The 26,440-nt window shown below is 40.1% G+C and overlaps 1 protein-coding gene across 2 annotated transcripts in view; it reads right to left on the bottom strand.

Moving 5' to 3' along the window:
• Nucleotides 1-26,440, bottom strand: part of CNOT10 (CCR4-NOT transcription complex subunit 10) — a 56,180-nt gene that overhangs the window by 15,040 nt on the left and 14,700 nt on the right. The window contains exons 5-13 of one of the 2 annotated variants that reach the window (XM_029070882.2): nt 21,274-21,419; nt 19,065-19,151; nt 17,363-17,446; nt 16,157-16,274; nt 13,371-13,520; nt 11,777-11,979; nt 10,580-10,701; nt 9,135-9,311; nt 4,111-4,188 (exon numbers count right to left, since the gene is read on the bottom strand). In XM_029070882.2, the coding sequence (XP_028926715.1) occupies nt 4,111-4,188; nt 9,135-9,311; nt 10,580-10,701; nt 11,777-11,979; nt 13,371-13,520; nt 16,157-16,274; nt 17,363-17,446; nt 19,065-19,151; nt 21,274-21,419 (1,165 nt within the window). Of the gene's footprint in view, nt 1-4,110; nt 4,192-9,134; nt 9,312-10,579; nt 10,702-11,776; nt 11,980-13,370; nt 13,521-16,156; nt 16,275-17,362; nt 17,447-19,064; nt 19,152-21,273; nt 21,420-26,440 lie in introns of both variants that reach the window. The other variant, XM_029070881.2, reaches the window with a different exon arrangement.

The raw sequence follows: 26,440 nt of genomic DNA, 5'->3' as shown, positions 1-26,440 counted from the left end.
CAATTATTTGGGGCCAAAATCTGATTCCATTGCCAAATAGTAAAGTAGACTTAGAATGAGAATCCTGCATATATTTTTCAGAATGACGCTAAGAAAGACGTTGGATAAATTATTGGATAAGGGTGACAAATGTTGTAGTAGATGGTGAGTTTGGAATTCAGAAAGTTTGTTATAAACAGATCATAAATGACAGCTTGATGGAGGATTACTAAAGGGAAAAAATTAAGAATATTAGACAATACAATCATGATAACAAGAATAGATATCAGGAGGCTCCTGTTCCATCAAGCATTTCGGGTGTCACTGTACTGGTCTAACAGCATGGCATTGCTTATATTTCTTATGATCACTCTCATAAAACTCTTTTTAATATTTTTCAGTGTATCTGAATCAAAGGCTTAATAACTGCTTGAGCCTTGGCCATGCTTTCTTTGCTTTGAATGCAATTTGAAGCAAACTGTTAACTACCCTACTATAATAGTGTTGCACCCCAAAACTACTGTAGCATTGCCTAGTGGAAAGAACACAGGCCTGGGCATCGGAAGGCCTGGGTTTTAATTTCAGCTCTGCTTACAATGTGATCTACAAGCAGCGTGGCTCAGTGGAAAGAGCACGGGCTTGGGAATCAGAGGTCATGGGTTCTAATCTTGCCCCTGCCATTTATCAGTTGTGTGATCTTGGGCAAGTCACTTAACTTCTCTGTGCCTCAGTTACCTCATCTGTAAAATGGGGATGAAGACTGTGAGCTCCACTTGGGACAACCTGATTACCTTGTATCTCCCTAGTGCTTTGAATAGTGCTTGGCACATAGTAAGCGCTTAACAAATGCCATCATCATTATTATTATACCTGTTCTCCCTCCTACTCAGACTGAGGGACAGGAACTGTGTTTGACCTGGTTAACTTGCATCTATCCTAGCACTTAAATACAGTGCTTGGCACACAGTAAGTGCTTAAAAACAAAATTAGCACCAGCAGCAGCACCTTTGTAGTTGGATTTCGCAGTTGCACTGCTTTGCCAAAGTTTCTGTATTTTTGTTTCAATTCCAAGTACATTTTTCTTAGAGGTGGGATGGCCTATTCTGTGTTTAAAAAGACCAATAATTGCTTTATGTCTTCCTTCTTAAATCACACTGGGATTATAACTATGTCTAAAGAAGTCACCAAAGAAAATAATCAATCACCCTAACAGCTACTTGGGAATCCAGACTTTTTGGTCAAAGTGTTCCAATACCCTAACGTTGGTTAAATTTGACATAACATTTAAAATCCCCATCCTAAGGAAATAGTAACAGTAGTACATTCATGTCTCTGCAATGGTGGAGAGGAAGAAAATTAAATGTAATATTATTATGCTAGTTAAAAGATTAAAAAAAAAAACTATACAAATGCTCCCTGCTGCTTAATGGCAGTTCAGCAGCTCTTGCTTCATTTTTAGCTCAATGAAAGGGATTGATAACAGGTCTTCTCTGTTGCCAGTCAGGAACGTACTCCTGTAAAATGTGAGGGTTGGGGGCCTGGAGAAAAGGCATTAGATCAGCAGTGCATGCTTGCTTTATGGGTCTTCTTTATGGCACTGCTGGCCACGTTGCCCTCCTGGTCTCTATAGCTCACTGTCAGTCTGGACTCTCAAGGATGCAGATGAGGAGAAAAAAGGCCCGCAACATTCCCTGCCCATTACAATCACTCTGTGGGCAGAGCACTACACTGAACCCTTGGGAAAATACAACAGAATCAGTACTGTTGATCACTGCCCTCACGGACCATAGAGGTACAGGTTTGGAGATGAGATTAGTGGTGCGTGCCTCCCAAACAGAGTTGAGCCTATGTACCCCAATTATTATGGCCATGAAACTGGTTCTGAGCATTGCTAGGGCAAAAATCTCTACTAAAAATTAAGTTACAAACAACAGGATTTCTCACAAGACATGCCTGTCACAAACACCAGACCATTTTATCATTGCCCACCTTTTACTTGCTATTAAGTTTCAATAATGAATAGCTCCTCCAAAAGATGCTTCCTTGAAACACTACAGAGAAGCCAAAACACAGGCATTCCTTTAAAAATCAAAGAATTTTTAAAATGCAGGTCAATTTTTCTGAGGTAAAAGAAAATATTTAAAAATCAAAATATCATGGACAACTTAGCAGCTCGAACTAAACTTGGAATCTGAAAAAAAACACCTAGGGTTAAATTTCCTCCTTGCAGCAGAACTAGAACAAAGGTTAATTCTGTCCTTATGACAACAGGAAGCAGAGGGCATATAGCCCAGGTTACAGAAGGTATTACTTAGAGCTTACGTCGGAAATTACTCTGTTCTTTGACAGAAGTAAAATTAAATAACGGGTGAGGGGGAAAGCTAAGGCCAACACTCTTTTGGTTGTTTGATTAAACTGAATGGAAGTGTATGCACGCACACACACACACACACGATTGTACATCTTGAGACAGATTACTAAACCACCCTCCAAGGCCTTTTGGAAGACCACAAACCAGACCACACAGGAAACAGTGTGATTAGAAAGGAACATTTGCTTTGCCACTGCTATTCCCTTAAGGCATGTTATATGCAAGGAAGTGCATATTAAAAAGCTCAGCTTTTCCAAACTGCATCTAATAACACTGACAATTAGTAATCAGGCTTTGGGGTGCTTCATGGAAAAGGAGGAAGAAACCACTGTAGAATTAAAATGACAGAAATGGAGGAATTTTGAATGGGGACGGCCAGGGGAGGAGAGAATCAGTTCTCATAGAAAGGGGCCTAAAGCCTATTAATTCCAGCTTTAGTTCTGTTTCTTCTATGAGTACTTGAGCCCCTCTCATACACTAATAATGCATTTTCTTAATTTTACTTTAGTACCTTGTTGAAATCTTCCCTCCCAATCCCAGTTCTTTATTTAAGAAGCAGCATGGCCTAGTGAATACAGCTTGGGCCTGAGAGCCAGAAGGTCATGGGTTCTAATCCCGGCTCTGCCACTTGTCTGCTATGTGACCTTGGGCAAGTCACTTCATTTCTCTGGGTCTCTGTGACCTCATCTGTAAAATGGGGATTATGACTATAATAATAATAATAATGTTGGTATATGTTAAGCGCTTACTATGTGCAGAGCTCTGTTCTAAGCGCTGGGGTAGATACAGGGTAATCAGGTTGTCCCACGTGAGGTTCACAGTTAATCCCCATTTTACAGATGAGGTAACTGAGGCACAGTGAAGTGACTTGCCCACAGTCACACAGCTGACAAGTGGCAGAGCCAGAATTCGAACCCACGACCTCTGACTCCCAAAGCCCGGGCTCTTTCCACTGAGCCACGCTGCTTCTCTAAATGAGCCTCATGTAGCGCAGGGACTGTGTCCAACCCGATTTGTCTATTTTCACCCCAGCACTTAGTACAGTGTGTAGCACACAGTAAGCGCTTAATAATACTATTATTATTTGTTCTTTGACATTAACTAACCCAAGACCTGCCTTAGTAAAAGACAAGGGCAAAGAACTTGAAGTACTCTAAAGAATATGGGTAACGCCGTCCTTAGGATCTTAGAAAATTACATGTAACTTGAAATTGTGCTAAATCAATCATATTTACTGAGCGCTTACTGTGGGCAAAGCACTGCACTAAGCACTTGGGAGAGTACAAGAAGAGTTGGTAGATTCCCTGTCCACAACGAGCGCACAGTCTAGAGGTGGAGACAGATGTTAATATAATTTACAATTTTACACAACATATTCAGAATCTACCCCTTACTCTCTATCCAAATTGCCACCACGCTAGACTGAATCTTTGTTAAATTATAACTAAATGATTGAGTTCATTGGAATTAAGAGGTTAGATTCTTGCGATTTCCGGTTTTTCAAAACAAATATTTTGGCAAATATTCAAAAAATACAAAACTTTAAAAGGGCACTGAAGAGAGAGAAATCTGATCCTAACACATTTCATAGGGTCAACAAATCTCAAAGTCCTTTGGAGGTCAAAGCATAAATGCGACTCAGCTAACGAGTAGTATTTTCTCTTACAGAGGTTTTAACAAGGCTTACTAGAAGCCAATAAAATAGTATTCCGTTTACAGTTGCAAATGTTACAAATATAATGCTAATTTTAACTACTTACCTTAAATTTTCTAATTCCTGTTTTCTCAGAGGTGAAGAAGGTGGCGCTGGAATGAATTTATCTCCGTCATGACTTTTACTGCTGAAAAAGGCAGCATGTTAGAGGCAAAAACTATGAAATAATCACATACTATCTCTCCCATATTTTAATCCCAATATTTAATGTAGTTTATAATAAAGAAAAGGAATATGTCTATTCCAACACTTTGACTAGAAGAGGGGCAATTTTTAAACTGCTTTAATATTTGATATTACTAACATCTCCTGAATTTATTCTACAAAACACATTTCAATTAATAGTATGTCTTGAACCCTTACTCTGTGCAGAGTACTGTACTAAGTGCTTAGGAGACTACATAGTTTTAGTAAGCCTCAAAGGGATTACAACGTAGCAGGATAGACAGACACTAAAATAAATTACAGTTGGGGAAAGTAATTTAAAGATCTACGCATTAGTACTATGGGCAAGGTGGAGGAGAGGCTCCAAGAGCTTAGGTGAAATGGAAGTGCTCAAGTGGCAAGAGAGGGGGAAATACGGTGGGGAGATGAGCAATTAATCAGTGAAGACATACTGGAGATGTGATTTGAGGACTGCTTTAAAGATGGGAAGAGCCGTGGTCTGTCGGATGTAAAGGGGGAGAGAGTTCCAGGCAGAAGGGAGGGTGTAGTCAAGAGGTCAGCTGCAAGAGAGATGGGAATGAGGCACAGTGAGTAGGCTGACTTGAGAGGTATAAAGCATGTAAGTTGGGGGTAACCTGAGACAAGCAAGGATAAACTAGAGAGGAGGAAGTTGATTGTCTTAAAGCCAATGGTCAGGAGTTTCTGTTGGATCTGGAGAGGAATGGGTAACCATTGGAGGTTTTTGAGGAGTGGGGAGATGTGTGCAAAATGATCTCTTAGAAAAATGACCCGGGCAGTACAGTGGAGAATGGACTGGGGAGGATAAAGACTGGAGGCAGGGAGCTCGATGAGGAGGATGTAGTATTTGAATCAGAATTTGACAAATATTTAGACTAGCGTGATGGCAATTTGGATAGTGAAGAAGGGACAGATTCTGGAAATGTTGTGTAAGACTGTAAGCTCGCTGTGGGCAGGGATCGTATGTATCATCAACGCCTGTGTGCTGTACTCTCCCAAGGATTTACTATAATGCTCTGCACACAATAAGCTCTCAATAAATGGGATTGATTAATTGGGAAGAACAAACCATCAGGAGTTGGGGACTGACAGGAGTTGAGGGCTGAAAATGAGAGAAGAGTCAAGGATAAATGCCATGGTTGGAACTTGAGAAACAGGGAGGATGGTGATATGGTCAAATGATGGGAAAATGATGAGGCAGAGAGGATTTGGGAGGGAAGATAAATTCAGCAACTTGTAAAGAATGCTTAGAGTCACACTAAACTTCTGTTTCCTAGAGGCAAAACTCCCAATTTAAACTTTATTATAATCTATTACTACATTAGCAGTCACAACTAAAGTTGAAACCCCTAAAGATCAGAAATAACCAAACAGAAAAAAGTACCAACTGTGTGAGGATGATTGCCTCATCTAAACAATTCCACGGCCTTCCTCAATCCTAAAGTTGCAAATCCACAGGGCGGCCCAAAAGGAGAGAGGTGGCAATTGAGAGGTCTGGGGAAGAAGTTCAGACTGGCTCTGGGTTACCACTGACTGGGGGTAACATACATTCCAGGTTCCCATATTGGGTTGAGCCAAACTCTAAACTACCCAGAGAGAGACCTGCATCTCACCCTTCCACTTCCTATAAATATGGAAACCCTCAGGATGCTAATTTTCCCATTTCATTATTTGATGGGTCCACCACTTCCAGCCTTTCTCCATTTCCTTTCTCCTGAATCTTTAGCCATTTATCTCTTCCTGACTTTTCCCCCTTAGCCAGAAGTACAGGAAGTCTTAAAAAATTTTCAAAATGAGTAAAACACTTTTTAAAAAATTTTCTGCATCTTCTCCCTGCTTAGAAAGGAGTACATTACTTGTAACACTACTCTCGAGGCGATTCCTTTAGATCAGAGATTATTAACCCTGTGAGAGTTCTTCCAAGTACTGAAGGGAGTTCAGTCACTCTGGCTATTTCCTGCTGAGTGGACGTGATTGGGAGTGGGAGGGAAACTGGGTGGGAAGAGGACCAATATGGAAAAGGAGGAGTACAAGAGGGGAAGGCACAGACCATCTTCCTGAAGCACTGCTCGGCCCATGTCTTTCCTATCGATCAATGGTATTTATTGAGCACTTACTGGGTGCAGAGCACAGTAATAACTAAGTTTTTGAGACGGTATAATATAATAGGGTTGGTAGACGTGTTCCCTGCTCATAAGACTATGAGCCCGTCACTGGGCAGGGATTGTCTCTGTTGCCGAATTGTATATTCCAAGTGCTTAGTACAGTCCTCTGCACATAGTAAGTGCTCAATAAATACTACTGAATGAATGAAAGAAGTTTACAATTTACATGGGGAGACAGACATTAAAATAGATTAAGGACATGGGAAATAATACAGTATAAGAATATTTATCTAAGTACTTTGGGGCTGAGGTGAATATCACAGTGCTTAAGGGGTACACAACCACGGGCACAGTTGATACAAAGGATAGGGAAAATAAAGAGCTAAGCTCCCTATGGGCAGGGAACATGCCTACCAACTCTCCCAAGCATTTAGCACAGTGTTCTGCATACACTAAGTGCTCAAGAAATGCAACTGGTAAGGCAAGGTCTTTTAGAGAAGTGATTTTAGGAGGGTTTTGAAGGTAGAGTGAAAAGAGAGGGAGTTCCAGAAACGAAACTTCCAGTCTTGAGAATGTGGGCAAGGGGTCAGTGGTTGAGTAGGTGAGTTCAAGATACAGGGAGTAGGTTAGTGTTAGAGGAGGTAGGTCAGTGAGGTTAGGTTGGGGGAGAGAACTGATTGAGTTCCTTAAAGTAGAGTTTCTGTTTGATGCAGAGGTGGATAGGCAACAACTAGGTTTTTTTACGGAGTGCAGAGACACGGACTGAACAGTTTTGCAGAAAAATGGTCAGGGCAGCGGAGTGAAATATGGACTGATGAGGGGAGAGGCAGGATGCAGGGAGGTCAGCGAGGAGGCTGATGCAGCAGGCAAGGCAAGAAATGATAAGTGCTTGGAGCAGTGGATCAGAGCAGTTTGAATGGAGAGGGAAGGGCAGATTCTAGAGATGTTGTGAAGGTAGAACTGACATGATTTCGTGAGATTGAATGTGAGTGGCTAATTGTGTCTCTTCGCATCAAACAAAAACCCCTCACAATCAGCTACCAGGGGCTCTGCCATCTGGCCCTGTCTTACCTATGTGACCTCTTCACCACAATAACTTCACCCCAGTTCGATGTCTTTGTTCCCCACAAGCCAACCGTCTGCTGTACTTTGCTCCACTCTCCCGCCTTCGCTCTCTTGCTCACACTGCTCCCCTCGACTTGGAGCTCCCTCACCCATATCACGTCTAACCACAGGTGGTGATTAAAATTAAATAATGATAATACCTATGGTATTTGTTAAGCGCTGGGTACATACAAAATAGATTAAACAAAGTCCCTGCCCCAAATGAGGCTCAGGGTCTAAGTAGGAGGGAGAATAGGGAACAGGTCATTTCTTTATTCTGTATTTCCTAAGCATGTAATACAGTACACTACACCAAGTGGTTGGTTCAACAAATGTTTTTACTATGATTATGTGAGTTATGTGACAGGGAGAGGAAATTTCAGGTGAAATTCTAAAACTGCAGGGATATGGTTTCCAAAAATATTTAAATCCCCTGCTTTAGATATACAAGTATAAGAATTTAAGACCAATGTCTTTTTTACTCTACCTTTGTTTAGAATCTAGCACCCGGTACATAAGCAGTGTTTGGACTTCAATTCTTCTACATTAAAGTATTCCATGAATTTCATCTCATAGTTTGAGAATGGAATTATCACTGAAACATGGCTACAACTGATCTTTTGTCAAAGGGGAGAACCACACTAAGCGGTTTCAGGGTCCTAATTTTTAATGCCAAACACGGTATTTTCATTTTCCCTTCAGTTCTCAATTCACCGTTTTTTAGGTTCATTACTAACACAACTAGAGTTGAATAAACTGATAATATAGGAGCTGATTGGGAAATAAATGAAACCTCTCCCCCAACTGGAGAAACTGATTATCTTGGGAAAAAAATGGCTTAAACATATTTTCTTACTAAAACAGGGAGATGAAGAGATCAAAGTATGTTACCAGCACAAAACCCCTAAAATTTTAAGTCCAAAAAGATTCAGACAATTTAATTAGCAGGAAGTAAGACTAATTGATGGATAAAATATTAAATGGATTTTTTAAAGCTCTAAATCCTTATAGGATACATTCCCATTAAGCATATTGAATACTAACATATCTCACTAATTTACCCTAATGACAGAGAGATTCACAATCACTTTCAGTACCTACTCTGGCAAACTAGTGGGTGAGTGGATAGACGTAATAAAAATATAAAATAAATTTTACTTTGTTGATTGAAGTTTTACCCATTAAGGCACATTCCTACTAAATCCTCAAAATACATTTACACATTTTCAGTTATTTTAACATGTGGTTCCTTTGCAATTCTCTCACAAGTCAAAACTAACCAAATACATAAATCTAGTAATTAAAATGTAATTCTTCACTGGAATAGATCTAGTGTCTTCAGAAAAAAAATTTATATTTGAATGACACACAAGGAATCTCCACGAACTACAGTAAAAGACAACAGGTGACTGGAAGCTCAAAAAAGGCTACTTAAAACAACAATGAAAAGTAAATTGTTAATTATTTCTTCAAATATTTTCACTCAGAAAACAAGTTTCCCTCAACCTCTGACAAAGCAAGAGAATTAATTTCTTCATGAGGACTGCCTGAAGCAACTTCGAGCTATTTTCTCAAGATTCAAACTGACAGAAAGCACAGCATTTTAAACATTACTATCATAATTGCTTTAAACCTGTCGCAAAGAAAACGATTATCTCGGAAATACCTGACAGTTTACCTGCATGTTTCACTACTTTCACTGCTCTCAGTATTTCCACCCAACTGGTTACTGCTTTTAGACCCATTTTCCTGCTTTGTATCTTGTTGGTCTTCAGGCAAGAGAAGCAAGGCATTTCTGAGACAGATGGCTGCAAACTCCATACTAGCCACAGGAATAGCTGAGGACTGCCCATCACTTGAGAAAACAAAATTAACTCATCAGCCCACACTAAGGTAAGAAATGGATTTTTATAAAGCATCTTTACTGAAAATATTTTAAAGCCTTGTCTAATTTTATTATTAGATATGATGGTTTCAACTAAAGCTTTGAAATTTTGTAGGCAAAAAGCATTTACTCCAGGATGCTTCTATACTAGACATCACTGCATCAACACTGAGTATGTGCTACTATCCAAAAAACATGAGTAATACCGGTGGAAATCTTATCACTGATTGTTAGGGGTTACTAAACTGAGGGTAACTGCATTCAAGTTACTGTAGCTGCCCTGAATGTGTTAACCTTGTTAAAATGCAAAAATATCTTCTTCAACCCATTTATTATACTAGGTCTTTCTGCTTCTGAAACGATAACAGAAAACTGAATTAACATTAAATGTGCAAGAAGAATCCACACGTTATAAAACGTTTTAACATACAAATAAGCCCTCTCCTGGACATTTTGGGAAGGGCACAATAAGTTAGAGCTGGTCATGCAGACAGAAATGGGATACAAATTTATTATTAATAATAATAATAATAATAATGATGTTGGTATTTGTTAAGTGCTTACTATGTGCCACGCACTGTTCTAAGCGCAGGGGGAGATACAAGGTAATTAGGTTGTCCCACATAGGGCTCACAGTCTTCATCCCCATTTTATAAAATGAGGTAACTGAGGCACAGAGAAGTTAAGTGACTTACCCAAGGTCACACAGCTGACAAGTGACAGAGCCAGGATTAGAACCCATGTCCTCTGACTCCCAAGCCCGTGCTCTTTCCACTGAGCTACACCGCTTCTCTTCATGTAGTGATCAACCAGTCAACAGTATTTATTGAGGGTCTATTTTTTGTATTATGAGATTTGTTAAGCACTCACTATGTGCAAGGCACTGTACTAAGCGCTGGGGTAAATATGAGCTAATCAGGTTGGACACAGTCCCTGTTTCCCATAGGGCTCATAGTCTTAGTTCTCATTTTACAGATGAGGTAACTGAGGTGGATAATTCAAGTGACTTGTCCATGGTCACTGAGAAGACAAGCGGCGGAGCTGGGATTACAGCCCAGCTTTTCTGTCTCCCAGGCCCATGCTCTTTCCACTAAGCCAGGCTGCTTCTCTATTGTGTACGGAACACCGTAGTAAGTGCTTGGTAGAGTACAATACATTAGTACACAGCCCCTGTCCTCAAGGAGTTTAAAATCTAATGTAAACAAAAGCAAAATTATTTTTCTTTTTGATATACTTACTTATATACAGCATTCTGTATGGATTGCGATGCCAGAACTATTTTACGGTGATAGCCCTGACCTACAATGGACTGTACAATTCCTTTTTTGGTTGGAAGACCTTTAGTTTCTTGTTCTGGTGTCTACAAAAAAAATTAGAAGGAAACGAGTGAAAATGCAAGAAGGCCAATGTTGAAAATGTTAAATACAGATTAATCAAGATGACTTTGATAAATATTAAAACCAATTTCCATTGGAAGTTCTAAATGTTCAAAAGGACTGTGCTTGGATGAACTTCTAATAATAATGATAATAATGTTATTTGTTAAGCACTTACTATGTGCCAAGCACTGTTCTAAGCGCTGGGGTAGATACAAGGTAATCAGGTTGTCCCACATGGGGCTCACTGTTTATCCCCATTTTACAGATGAGGGAACTGAGGCACAGAGAAGTTAAGTGGCTTGCCCAAGGTCACACAGCAGACAAGTGGCTCTAATACCTTCCATAACATCTTTCTCTCCACAATAGATGGTTCATTCAGTGCCCTGTATAATTCTCTGAACTCTCACCCAGGCTCTTTCATAGGTTTTTCTTTCCCCTCTAGACTGCACCTGTTTATGGGCTGGGAATGTGTCTGTTAATTCTGCTGTATCGTATTCTCCCAAGCTCTTAGTACAGTGCTTTGCATATAGGAAGTGCTCAATAAATTCCATTGATTGATCCCTTGCTTTATCAGAGGTTTTAAGAAATGCCTCAATGAGCACCTATTTGCATCAAATAACTTTAGACAAATGGGAGGTACAGCCGGAGAGATGGCTCTGTGGTAGCACTGGGCAATTAGATATTTATGATTTAACCAAAAGAAAAAATTTTGGAAGCTTCCACTACTATAAAAATAACCCAAATGGAAACCAGTTCATTCAGATTTTGTGGATTTGAACTTATTTTCATCCCAGCATTAGTAAATAGCAACTACTAAACATATGGAATACTTTCAAAGGCTGGACTGCTAGCTCCAGGAGCAGATCTCAGATCTTCTTTGCAACTGGACCAACAAACAACAAAGTGGACCTTTTATTTGTATTAATGTACTCAAATTCCGGATAATTGAGTCTTCCAGAAACTCGAGGTTCAGTTTCACCCAATTATAAGATTTCTACTTTTGATAAAAATGACTGAGATCGGGAAGGCCACTAAAGCCCCAAAAGGCTCACTTACCCCCTTATTGGCAGCAATGCAGCACTCTGCTAGTCTCAGCCAGAGCCGTGGATTTGAATGATAAACTTGGACAGCTTCTATCAAGCATTCAAAAGCGGCTAATGGCCTACCAATGTGCAGAAGCTGAATCCCGCAATTGTATAGCAACTCGTACCGCTTATTAGTCAGCAGCGTACACATAGGCCTTCCGGAAAACTTCTTGCCTGGAAAATACAAATAAAGTCTTTATTTTCATCATTACCCTCCACAGAATTGCCTCTCGAAAAGATCAAAGTAAGGACTTCCTTTCCTCTACAACTAACGCAGGTGGAATGAGAGAGAGGAGTCAAGGATAACGCCTAGGTTATGGGTTTGTGACACAGGAAGGATGGTGGTGCTGGCTACAGTGATGAGAAAGTCAGCGGGAGGACAGGGTTTGGGTGGGAAGATAAGGAGCTCTGTTTTGGATGTGTTAAGCTTGAGGTAACGGGAGGACATCCAAGTAGAGATGTCTGGAAGGCAATAGGAAATGCAAGACTGCAAAGGGAGAGAGATCAGGGCTGGAGATGTAGATTTGGGTATCATCTGCATAGAGGTGGTAGTTGAAGGCACACGAGCAAATGAGTTCTCCAAGGGAGTGGGTGTAGATGGAGAATAGAAGGGGACACAGAACTGAATCTTAAGGGACCCCAACAGAGAAGGAGCTCAATAAATTCTATTTATTCACTGCTCAAAAAATACTACTGATTAGCACTCCCTGCCTTTCTTACTGATGTTTACAGATTCAGTGGGGGAGAGTTAAAGAGGACTTCCCAGCATTTTTCTTCTTCCTATATTTATCTAAGTGAAGTATTTTTGTCTACCCTACTGCCTATCAGTGTTGCAAGTAGAATGTTGTTATAAAATTGTTTCCAAAATCTAACAGTAAAAAGTAGTAATCTCCTTGGATTGGTCCATTTAAGAATAACAATATATTTTTTTCCTCAGGTAAGGAATTTTTTTCCTCAAAGGAAATAAAAATCTTAATTCTCTAACCAAGTAAAATGCTAAAGATCATAATATGCCAGGAAAATGATTGCTATTAATATAAAAACAAATAAATCTAAATAATCACCAGAGCCTAATTTGATTATATTTCCTTTCTAAAAAATGTTGGCTTTTTTTAAATTTCAAGGGATTCCATACCCACTTTCCAAGCCTTTCAAAAAGCCACCTAGTCCAGAAGGCACTCCACAGCTAACATCTTACCTCCTTAGTCACGCGGCTCCACCAGTCACTTTAGCACTCAAGTATATGTGTTTATTTATTGCTTACTTTTGTTTTTATCATGTTCTATGCTCTCACAATTTACCTACCGTATATGTGGTAATCTGTGTCCAACAGTTTGGCCAATTTGGATGGAAAGTTCCTCAAAGGCAGAGACTCTGCCATTTATTTCTGTGTTTGCTTGTCAGGTGCGCAGTAAATGCATTGTACCCAATGGGTCCTCAATAAATGAACATCTTTTGTACTTCAGGAAATATTTTGATTCAACACCTTGTTGGGAGGTTGGAGTGGGTGAGGGAACACTCACTTGCCTAGAACACCCCTCTGTGGAATCGACTGATAGTCTTACCTGGATCCGGACTACCTGCACCTAGCTGAGTGCATGCATTATCATTTTCCTGGAGAGCTTTTTTAAAGTAGAAAATTCCAAGATTGTGCTTTCCCATGGCAAAATGGATACAGCCGAGATTATTCCAAAACATGCATCTTACGGATTCTCCTGCAAAAAAGTACATCATATTGGATAAGAGGAAAAAACCTTCATATTAAAGGAATTATCCTCATCTTTACTAGTCTCTTAAGTAAAGAATATATAGCACACATACAAATATAATAACGTATATACATTAAGTCAATTCCGGCTTTTGTCGGTCAATAGAAAACTCATAAAAATGCACTCAAAATGAATAACAGCTGTGAGGAATATATAAAAATCCTTCTCATGTACATTACACAAAATAATGTGGGGTATTTTGTTAAGCATTTACTACGTAGCAAGTACTGAACCAAGAGCTGGGATTTATACAAGATAATCAGGTACCTTATGGGTTTCACAGTCTAAGTAGGGGGGAGCATATCCCCATTTTGCAGATAAGGGAACTCAGGCACAGAGAAGTTAAGTGGCTTGCCCAAGCTCACAAAGAAGGTAAGCGGCAGATCTGGGATTAAAACTCAGTTCTTCTGACTCTCAGGTCCGTGCTCTTTCCGCTAGGCCTCACTGCTTCCCAAAACCTAGGTATAAGCCTATTTCAGTCTATTGTGATGAATTTCTTAGATATAACAGACTGTCTTAAAAGTTCATCATAAAGAAAGCTGGGTTTTAATTTCACAGAGTTGAAATATACCCAAAGACAAAGCAGTCTGAAAAACTGGTAAAACCTTACCTCATTTAGGCAACACTGTCAGAGAAATTCAGTCTTTCAAATGCAAATTATTTAAAGAATTCTCCATACTTTATAAACACTTAGAAACCGATGATAAACAGCCAGTATATTCAACTTCAGTGGGTAGTTGTCCAAAACCTGAAAGCTGGGTCCTAGTCCCGGTTCTGCCTATTTGGACTTTCCATCAGTGGTGAAAGTTTCTGACCAAAGAATCCCCTTAGGGCATTTGGCAAGGAGGCAGACCCAAGAGGAGTCCTGAAAAGTAGCTGGCTACCGTGGGCAGGGACCACAGTGACCACCAAGGCATCTTTCTGCCAGGCCATGTGATTACAGCACAGCACCAGCATCATGCTGCAGTCTTTTCAACCATATGTGCTCACAGCTCACAATGTCCTGCAACCCAGCCCACCTACTCATTCTTTGCATCCGCTGGCCGAGGAGCGGCATGACTGGCAGGGACAAGAGTGCAAAAAGCACTATACAATCGGTATAATCAATTCCTCTGAGTGGATTCTAAGATCTAAGAATGAAGGCCCGAGGCTTATCTTTAGTTCAACGGGAGTCTCCATCCATCATCTCCCCAAAAGCCTACCTTTACACTTTTAATAAAGTGATATTTCAGCGTTTTCATACTTTACCAGAGATGACTTGGTTGTTTGACTAAAGATGGCATCCACACAATTTATTTTAAATGGGATTAAAACAGAATAGTTCTGGACTACTATCAATTTTTTTTAAATAACAAAATACTTGAAAAATGAAGACCCATCAAGGGCTGCTTCTTAACAAGTAACAGTTACTCCATACAAATCAGATGTTTCTCCATTTAAAATTTCATGAGTATTGCAGCATTATTTAAAAAATCATCAATATAATCACAACATCTTAATCCAATTCCATTCTTCTTAAGTACAGCAAAATTATACTGCCCAACTCTAAAACTTCTGGATCCTTCATGAGCCAAAATCTCCCAAGTCATTCACTCTACCATGTAATAAATTACAAATACTTCCAAAAACTGAAGTATCATACATATAGTATGCAGCGTATACTTATAGAGAAGCAGCGTGGCTCAGTGGAAAGAGCCCGGGCTTTGGAGTCAGAGGTCATGAGTTCAAATCCCGGCTCTGCCACTTGCCAGCTGTGTGACTGTGGGCAAGTCGCTTCACTTCTCTGTGCCTCAGTTACCTCATCTGTAAAATGGGGATGAAGTCTGTGAGCCCCACATGGGACAACCTGATTCCCCTGTGTCTACCCCAGCGCTTAGAACAGTGCTCTGCACATAGTAAGCACTTAACAAATACCATCATTATTATACAGTAAATTCTGTTACTGCTACTTAAGAATGTTGACAGAACTGCCCAGGAGAATTTTGTAGTATTAGAGAGGACTTGTTGCTGTGGGATCTTGGGCAAGTCACTTAACTTCTCTGTGCCTCAGTTTCCTCATCTGTAAAATGATGAATAAGACTGAGTCCCATGAGTGACAGGGACTGTGTCCAATCTGATTATTCTGTATCTATTCCAGTGCTTGATACAGAGCCTGGTACATCATAAATGCTTAACAAATGCCATAAAAAAAAAGGCAGAGGGAAGCCCTGTGAAGGTCTGAGCTCTAAGGACTGCTTGCTAATCACATCAGCAGAGGAGCAACCTGAGGAGAGACATAAGGAAGCTGAAGCTAATCATGTACCAGAAAATGCATGAACAGAATTTACGCAAACACCCAATGGGAGCTGCATATGTAAGAGATCAATTAATCAAAAAGCTTACATCATTATACTAGTTTAAGGCCTGATTAAGGGGAATGGCCCATTAAAATTCCAGAGATTTTGAGCAAGGTGAAGTGAAATTTACTTGTGTCAATGTCAGAAATATTCATTTAAAATACCATTCTGAACAGGTGATAAGTCTGGGATGCAAAGAATAGGTTTATGGAAATGCAATATCCAGATTTAACGGATGCATCTTACCTGTTTTCATGAACCCTGGATGTTCAGCAATGTTGGAACTATTTAACAGTTTGACAGCTTTTCGATAATTGCCCCTTAAGTATTCAAAATTGCTTTTAAGAAATAGAGAGGGAGCTGACTGAAAGAAAGCATAAAAGTTATTTATAATCTTCTTAGACATTACCTTTGGGTTCAGAACCATAATTCTAACATATCCTGTCGTCGTGCAGGGACTGTCTCTATCTGTTGCCTAATTGTACTTTTCAAGCACTTACTACAGTGCTCTGCACACAGTAAGTGCTCAATAAATATGACTGAATGAATAAATACTTTTTACATAACAAGTGATAGACTCAGAACTAGAATCACGCTCACATATGTTACCAACAGCCATAATAGAAAAATTACCTTAAAACTGAAATTGAAAACAAACTTGACATATTATCTAGTTTTCCAGTTCACAAATGTTTAGTTCTTCATCAACCAATGAAAATTTATTTTGATTTCCAATCAGCAATTCATAAAATTATAGGTAACTATCAAAAGAGCTGCACCTTTATATGATCCATAATATGGAATCTTGAAGCTTTTCATTTAGTCACTGATTTGAAGCCTTCTTAAAACTTAAGCACTTAGTACTGTGTTCTGCACAAAGTAAGCCCTCAATAAATACCACTTGTTATTGAATGAACCAACAGAAACAAACCATGGTCCTTCTAATAAAGAGAGTTGATCTCTAGCATATAAAAGTTAGAGCACTTATTGAGCACTTATTGTGTGCAGGCCATTGATCTAAGCATTTGGGAGAGTACAATACAACAGAGTTGAGAGACTGTTCTCTGCCCACGATGAGTTTACAGCCTAGAGAGGGGACAGATATTAATATAAATAAATTAGATAGGTACGTAACTCCTGTGTGGCGGAGGGTAAGGAGAATTCTAAGTGTCCAGTGGATACAGATCCAAGTGCATAGACAAAGCAGAAGGGACTTGTAGAAGGCTACAAGTACTGTTAAAAATAATTGTTTCAAATATCAAGAAATTCCACAAAACTCCAGTTTTAGCATCACTGATATGTTCAATAAAGGCCAGGTATTTTAATAAAAATAAATGGTTTTTCATTGATTAATAGCTAGATATTAGAGTCTAGCACTATTTTCTAAGGGAGCTTCATAGTTTCCAAAGGAACTTGACAGCAATAAATAGCAATGATATTGGAAAAACTTACATTTCCAGCTGTATTCATCACAGATTTGATTTCCCTTTTGCATGCTTTCAGAGACTTCATTTGGATATAGGCTCTCACTTTATACTGTTAATTTACAAGAACACAAAAATTAACAGAGTATTATGCACCACATGTAAAAAAAAAAACTAGTTTCTATTTCATGAAATTACTGTGTTTACCAGGCATATACTCCACCATATTTAAATATGATAAAACCTAGACCAATTCAATAAATTGCACTAAATATAAGGAATGCTTCAATGTGGACATACCAGGTGAGAGATGACTGAAAATTAGTAAAAAAACAGATGCACCAGGTTTTTTTGTTGAAATATCAAACTCTGGGCACCAGCACTGAGTCTCTTTGGGCAAGCAGGCACATGCACATACATAAAACGACGCACATTTTGTGGGCTGAACCCACATGCCTCTAGAGATTCTGCTGATGATGTGGAAGTAGCTGCTCCTTATCCCACATAAAAGCTTCCACTGGCATTGCCCTCCTACTTATCCACTTTTTGGTCCCATTTAACCCCAGCTCACATTCTTCATTCCTCTCAAATTAACTTACTCACTGTGCCTCATCTCACCACTTCCACCACCAACCTCTAGCTCATGTCACAACCCATGGCATTTGAGTGTTTACTTTATGTACAGCATTGTACTAAATGGCTTGAGAGAGTACAACACAATAGAATTAGAGACCAGGTTCCCTGCCCATAGCAAGCTTACAGTCTAGAGGACATCTGACAGTTCATTGCTCTCCCCATCCTCAAAGCCCTTTTGCAATTGCATGTCCACCAGGAGGCTTTTCCAATTGATTTCTTAACTCCCTATTTTATAATTCCAACTATCATTTCTACATTTAAGCATTCAAAACTTCATAGCACTCATGTATATATTTTCATAGTATTGCTACTTCTTTTCTGTAATTTATTCCAAAGATTTTAAACTTCAAATCAGATATGTCTACTAATTCTAATTAGCCAAGTGCTCAGTACAGTGCTCAGTCACGTTAGGTCAATAATACTTTTTTGTTTGATTACATATCTTTATTGATAATAATAATAATGATTGTATTTTTTAAGTACTTTCTTCATGCTATGCACTGTACTCAGTGTGGGAGTGGAATCAAGCAAATCAGGTTGGACACAGTCCCTCCCCACGTGGGGCTTACACTCTTAATCCCCATTTTACAGATGAGGTAACGGAGGCCCAGAGAAGTAAAGTGACTTGTCCAAGGTCACAGCAGGTAAGTGGTGGAGCTGGGATTAGAACCCCTGACCTTGTGACTCTCGGGCCCATGCTCGATCCACAACGCCATGCTGCTAGGGAAATTACATGGAGGGTGAGAGTGAAAACTACTGGCAACTAGCAGGGGATTTTTCAATTGATCTAGGACTAAGCTTGGGGTGAGGGAAGACTATAGGAAGTGCCTGGAGGGTGATATTCTCTCCTGTGCAATTCCTTAAGGGTACATTGTTGTGCCCTCGGAAGCCTCCGTTTGAGAACTGGGTTCAATGTGGAAAAGTTGGCAGTCAGCGTATCACAAAAACTTTTTAGTGTCCGGGGACACAATAGTCTCATGGTACATTTTAAAAATATTATAGGTAAAAGTTTCACATCCATTTTTAAAAAGGTTTCAAGGTGAAAGTTATACTGTCCAGGATGAACACAAATTGTCTCACTTAAATAGACTCACCTGATGTATCTTGGATTTTGCAGCTTCTATTACGGCTCCACTTTCAGCTTTATGGTTCGACCCATCTTTGCTGGTGTTATTACCTGTCTACGTTCAAATGGAGAAGCAAAAGTAACTAGAGGTACATCCAAGAACAATATTACTAAAAATCTGTGACAAAATAAGATCACAGTCTTTTATTCGACTTCATCTATCTCGCCGCTGACCTTCCACCCACATCCTGCAATGCCTTCCCTCTCATATCCTACAATTACCTTCCCCATCTTCAAAGCTTTATTGAAGGCACATCTCCTCCAACAGGCCTTCCCTGACCTAAGTCCTCATTTCCTTTTCTCCCACTCCCTTCTGCATCATCCTAACTTGTTCCCTTTATTCAAATGCCCCACCCCAGCACTTGTGTAAATATCTGTAATTTATTTATATTATTTATATTAATGTCTGTCTCCCCCTCTAGATGGTAAGCTTACTGCGGGCAGGGAATGTGCCTGTTATATTGCTGTGTTATACTCTCCCAAGTGCTTAGTATAGTGCTCTGTACACAGTTAGCACTCAATAAGTACAACAGATTTACCTCACCACTTACCACAATATTAAATTATCCAATGGAAATCACTTGTTTTACCTACTTCTCTGAGGAATGGATTTGCCGTATTTCATAAGGTAGGATTTTTATATTATTTGTAAAAGTGACAGAGAGAGAGTCTGTCCAGACAAGTGTGTCTGGCTAGCCCCCTGGGGGCCCCCATTTCACATGTCCTTGAGGGGCTGAAAAAAGTGGCAGTGAGAAGAAATATTTGAAGTCTTCCCTCTGCACCATACAGAGCTCAAGACTGGAGCAGGAGTGGACCACTGCCAGAGACAGATGTCAGCTAATTTGGGTTTTTTTTTTAGTTTCGTTAATGTTCTCATCCCTGACAAATTTTTTTGGGGGGGGTAAGAGGAAGCATTTAATTCTCACCTAGAGTCAAATCACGTACAAATATCTCTCTGGTGCTACTGCCCCTGCTGAGGGGTACATAATTCCAGTTGAAGTACTTTGCAGCAGCCTGTCAGACACTCCAATCCAGCCAACTGCTATTTTTAAAATGGGATTTATTAAGTGCTTACTATGTGCCAGGAACTGTACTAAGCACTAGGTAGACACAAGCTCATCAGGTTGGAAGGAATATAGGATGCCCTTTAGATCTGTCTCAGAAACCCTAACACAGGAGAGGAGGGGGCATTTTCTTACAAGAAGAATATTTCATTCAAGAAATCTGCAGAGGCCATCATCTGATATACCCTTTTCTGGCCTAGTGGAAAGAGCATGGGCCTGAGAATCAGAGGACTTGGGTTATGATCTCAATTCAGCTGCATGCCCGCTGTGTGACCTTGGGTAAATCACTTCACTTCTATGTGCCCCAGTTTCCTTAACTGTAAAAATGGGGATTAACTATCTGTTCTCCCTCCTACTTGACTGTGAGCCTGATGAGAGACAGGGACTATGTCCAACCTGATTAACTTGTATCTAACCTAGTGGTTAGAACAGTGCTTTACACAACTAATAACATAAAGATAGAGGTTGTGAAGGGAGACTGCAAGCACATCCCAGCATAGAAAACTGATGGAAACAATCTAAATAGATAATTTTCTCCTCTTTAAGCAACTCAAAGGAGATGGAGTTATTTGGCATTTGTAAATCCAGAATCCATTCCCTATGCTTGCATCATTGGAAGAATCACAGATGTTTTGATTGTTATGCTCAAGGGCCTTATAATAAATGTAAAGATGAAAGAGCAACAACTTATTACTGTGCCGAATAATTATTTTCAAAGAAATCTAAAATACAAACCACTATTCGAGTTATAAAATTAGAGTGGCTTAGATGAAAGAGCACAGGCCTGGGAGTCAGAGGACCCAGGTTCTAGTTCCAGCCTGCTGTGTGACCTTGGGCAAGTCACTCAAATCCTCAGGGCCTGTTTCCTCATACTTAAATACCTGTTCTCCCTCCCATTTTTAGATGGTGAGCTCCATGCAGGACAGGGGTTGGGTTCAACCTGATTATCAATATGGAATAAAACTGGTCAGAGGTAAGAATTAAAAAATGTACAGCTGGAATGGTTAACAAAATAAAGTTTTGTATGGGATTTTGAAATTGAATAACCTTTCATAGTAAGTCTTCAAGCTCAATTTGATTATTTACTTGGCTTGGCCACCTAGAGATGCTTACCTCATTATTTTTTCCATTTTTGTTATTACTGCCCTGTGAAATCATTTTTTCCAGAACAGCAAGAAGATGCAAAGCTTTCTCAGCTTGGTAAGTTAGTATGTACAAGTCTACAAGCAGGAAGCACACAGCCTGGGCAAATTTCTCTTCTGTGCAAGACAGAAAAAAAAAAGAGATAAGAGCTCACAGTTAAATGTCTTCTCAGTAAACATAAAAGAACAACAAGCTGTTAAAACCTACCTTCCAAAGCAAAGGAATAATGAGACACTCCAGTCAGAGCCCAGAGCCATGAATTCAATATAACTTTTAATGATGCTAATGATAATTCATCACTGAATTTCCAAGTGCTCTGAATCTGAATTCATTCATGCTTTCATTCATCATATTTATTGAGTGCTTATTGTGTGCACAGCACTGTACTAAGCCCTAGGGAGAGTACAACAATAAACAGACACATTCCCTGCCCACAGGAGCTTACACTCTAGAGACGAACTTACAGTCTAGACACGTAAGTGTCTCCTTACAAACACACCTGTTTAGCAAGTGCTAAAATTCAGATCTTCCACACATTTCCTATTTTTTTCTATTTATGAGATGTAAAGTAATTTAGACAGTATTCATTCATTCAATAGTATTTATTGAGCGCTTACTATGTGCAGAGCACTGTACTAAGCGCTTGGGATGAACAAGTCGGCAACAGATAGAGACAGTCCCTGCCATTTGACGGGCTTACAGTCTAATCGGGGGAGACGGACAGACAAGAACAATGGCAATAAATAGAGTCAAGGGGAAGAACATCTCGAAAAACAATGGCAACTAAATAGAATCGAGGCGATGTACAATTCATTAACAAAATAAATAGGGTAACGAAAATATATACAGTTGAGTGGACGAGTACAGTGCTGTGGGGATGGGAAGGGAGAGGTGGAGGAGCAGAGGGAAAAGGGGAAAAAGAGGGTTAAGCTGCGGAGAGGTAAAGGGGAGATGGCAGAGGGAGTAGAGGGAGAAGAGGTCATGGCTTTAATTTATTCATTTATATTAACGTCTGTCTCCCCCTCTACACTCTAAGCTCCTTGAGGGAGGGAATGTGTCTGCCAACTCTGATGAACTGCCCCAAGCACTTACTACAGTGCTTAGTAAGTACCACTGAGTGATTGTCTGATTGATAGAAGAGTGTATCCTACACACTGTAAACTCCTGTGGGCAGGGATCATGTCTACCAACTCCATTAGAATGCACTTTCCCCAAGTGCTTGTAGTATAGTGCTCTGCACACAGAAAGTATTCAATATACACCACTGATTGATTGATTTTGGGAGCACAGACAAGATGATGATAATAATAATGATGAATAAAAAATAGTAATTTTTAAGTGCTGACTAGCGCCAAGCACCGTAATCAGGTTGGACTCAAGAAGTTTGGGTTCCCCAGATTCTTGTGTCTCCATTCTACTTGGTTGTCTTCCCTAGAAGTGCGTAAGCATCTTGTGGGGAAGGACCCTGTACATTTTATTCAGTACCTCCCAATCACAGCACCAAGTGAGCACAAAAATAAATAGTACTCATATTTACCTGCTGTCATTCAGCTGCAGCCCATATCAACTGTGTACCAACATGGGAACGTACTGGGCTTCAAAATTACAAAATGCTACAATACTTCCAATTTCATTAGCTCTATCCCTTAAAGTCAACCAATAAAATCAATCAATCACTCAACAGCCCTTACTGAGTGCTTCCTGTGTACAGGGAACTATACCAAGCTTTTGGGAGAGTACAATACAGCAACTTTAGGAGGCATATTCCTTGCTACAAGGAGCTTACAGCCTAAACGGGGAGACAGGCATTAAAATAAATTATGAATTTGGACCTAAGTGCTATGGGGCTGAGGGTGGGATGAGGGTCAAGTGCTTTGAGAGTACAGCTATGGAGAGAGAGTAGGAGAAATTAGAATTTAGTCAGGGAAGGTGTCTTGTAGGATATATGATTTTAATTCAGCTTTGAATGTGGAGAGAGTAGCAGTCTGTAGTATGTGAAAGAGGAGGGATTTCCAGGCTAGAGGGAGGACATGGACAAGGGGCCAGTGGCAAGATCAAGCAATCAATGGTACCTGAGCACTTACTGTGTTCAGAGCACTGAACAAAGTACTTGGGAGAGCAAAATATAGAGTTGGGAGACCCATTCCAAGTCCACAGTGATCTGACAGCCTAGAGGTATGGGGAGAGTGAAGTAGACTAGGCTGGCATTAGAGGGGCAAAGTGTGCAGACTGGACTGTAGTAGGAAATCCGTAAGGTAGAGTAGGAGCAGGAGGAGCTGACTGCATACTTTAAAGCCAATGGTGAGGAATCACTTTTTGATTTGGAGGTGTAAGAGCAACCACTGAAGGTTCATGAGGAGTGGGCAGATGTGAATTGAACTGTTTTTTTTTTAGAAAAATGACCCAGGCAGCAGAGTACAGAATAGACTGGATGGGGGAGAGACAGGAGGCAGGGAGGTCAGTGAAGAGGTTGATGCATCAGTCAAGGTAGGGTATGGTAAGTGCTTGGATCAGCAGAGCAGCACTTAAGATGGAGAGGAAAGGACAAATTTTAGCGATGTTAAAGATAGAACCAACAGGATTTGGTGACAAACTGAATGTGCGGGGTGATTGAGAGAGATGAGTCAAGGATAATGCCAACACTAAGGGCTTGTGAAACAGGGAGGATAGAGTGGGGTTGTCTGCAGGAATGGAAAATTTGGGGGGAGAACAGATTATGGGGGAAGATGAGGAGTTCTGTTTTGGACATGTTAAGTCTGAGGTGTCAGCATGACATTCAAGTGGAGATGGACATCTTACATCACTCCCTCTCTGAATGACCTCTTCTGATCACAGCTATTCTACCACTTCAAGTACAACTCTTCATCCTCCAAAACTGCCTTCTGCTCACCAAGACCTCCAGGCCCACAACCCCTCCACCCGGGCCAGACTATTTTAAAACTCCTGGATTTTAACACCACTCCCTTCTCTAGTCATGAAAGTCCATGCCCTCAACGCTCTCCTCTGTACTGACCTTTTGCTCCCTTGTTCTTCTTTTACTCTCACACTCTCAAACGACAGACCTAGATCACTCACCATAATCTGCTTCTTCCACTCCTGCACCCAATGCAGCTGACTGTTAGAAAAATCTGGAAGTCAGGCTGGTTTTTGCCACTTCCAAACTCTTTATTTCCTCCTGCCTATAGCATATTTCTCCCTCCAGTGGCTCACACTCAATATGCCACAAGTCAAATTCCTCATCTTCCTTCATAAACCTAATCCTTTTAACTTTCAGCACAACCACCATTATCTCTTTTCCAGAAGCTTGCAACCTTGGTGTTGTCTTTAATTCTTCCTTTTCACCTCCCATCTTGTCTGTTCTAAATCCTGCCCACTTTTACTCCACAGTATTTCTTAGAACTGGCCCATCCTCTCCATCCATTTAGCCACAACCCTCATCCATGTCCTCTTCACCTCACTGGATGACCACAAAAATCTTCTTACTTGTCTCTCTGCCTCAAGACTCTTCTCCCTGCCGGTTATTCAATTTTCAGATGTCTGACGCTACTTCATAAAATACCACTGAGAAAAAGCATGGCTAAATCAAAGAACATGGCTCCTAATCCCAGCTCTGCCACTTGCCTGTTATGTGATCTTGGGCAACTTGCTTAACTTCTCTGTGCCCCAGATACCTCATCTGCAAAATGGAGATTCACTCCTGTTCGCCCTCCTACTTAACTGTGAGTCCTACGTGGGACCAGATTACTTTGTAGCTAACCCAGCTCTTGGCACATACTAAGTGTTTCACATATACCACAATTATTATTTAGGACACCTCTCTTAGAAAACCTCCAATGCCTACCCATTTCTCTCCTTATCAAACTCCAAAGCACTGATTTTAAGGTTTTTCACCAGTTGTTTCAACTTTCTACTCTAATCTCCAGTTTCAACCCAGCTTCCACTCCTTACTTCTCTCAAACTAAAATAATCTCAATTTTTTTTTTTGCTTTTAACTCTCCTGTCTGACTCAATGTGAATGCCCTCTCTAATACACTTATATACATCCTCCCCATCTTCAAAGTTCTTGAAAACTCCCTCCAGAAGGCATCTCTGACCAATCTCTATTCTTCCTCTAGTTATCCCATCAGTCACCCTCATCACATGGGTATATCTGTTTATTTTCCCCATTTGTTTATTCATTTTTCTTTATCAGTTCTAGCTGCTCTTTTACTCTGTTCCTACTGTATGTAAACAACTTTTGTCTCCCTGACTCCCACCTTGAGATTTTAGAATCCTGGAGATTAGAGATCACATCTACCCTACGTTCCCAAGCAACTAGTACCATTCTGCACACAACAGATCCTCAAATCCTAATGATGATGATGGGATTAGTAATGCCCATCCCTCATTAAGTGCTCAATGAATACTAATTCATTCAATAGTATTTATTGAGCATTTACTATGTGCAGAGCACTGTACTAAGCGCTGGAAAATAAATGATTATCATCACAGTGACATCATTCATTCAGTTGGATTTACTGAGTGCTTACTGTGTGCAGAGCACTGTACTAAGAGCTTGGAAAGTACAATTCGGCAACAGATAGAGACAATCCCTACCCAACAATGGGCTCATCATCCTCTCCTCCCTCAAGCCAGCAACCCATCTTGAGATTTCTCCCCTAAGTCCACTTTTTTCAAAAAGACTTCCCAAATAAATGGAAGAAAATCTTCGTTTCCCCCTTCTTAAAATCTATCCCTTTCTAGTCTCTTTAGAGCATAGCAAGTCAGAATAGAGAGAGCTGAGGTAATTCTCTGCTGCTTGGTTTCTGCTATTTACAAGGTTTAGATCTGCCAAGCCCACCAAATATCCAGTTAATCTGCTCTATGTAGAGTCCATTTCAGATAATACAACATATAAAATACTCAATTTGAAGCCCATGAAATCAATTTAGGCAGGATGTATGGGTATCGCAAGCAAATACTTATTTAATTCTTCTCTTCAGCTGGACTGAACAGACCCAATAAACTACTTGTGGGCAGAGACCATGACAACCTACTCTGTATTCTACTCTCCTGGGTGCTTAGTACAGGGCTCTGCACATAGTAAGTGCACAATAAATTCCTTGATTGACTGATTAACCAAAGTGGAATGCTGTCC

The sequence above is a fragment of the Ornithorhynchus anatinus genome, chromosome 8, assembly GCF_004115215.2.
Source record: "Ornithorhynchus anatinus isolate Pmale09 chromosome 8, mOrnAna1.pri.v4, whole genome shotgun sequence".
NCBI lineage: Eukaryota > Metazoa > Chordata > Mammalia > Monotremata > Ornithorhynchidae > Ornithorhynchus > Ornithorhynchus anatinus.
Note: the sequence above shows the minus strand (reverse complement) of the source record. Positions and strands in the feature narration are given on the sequence as shown.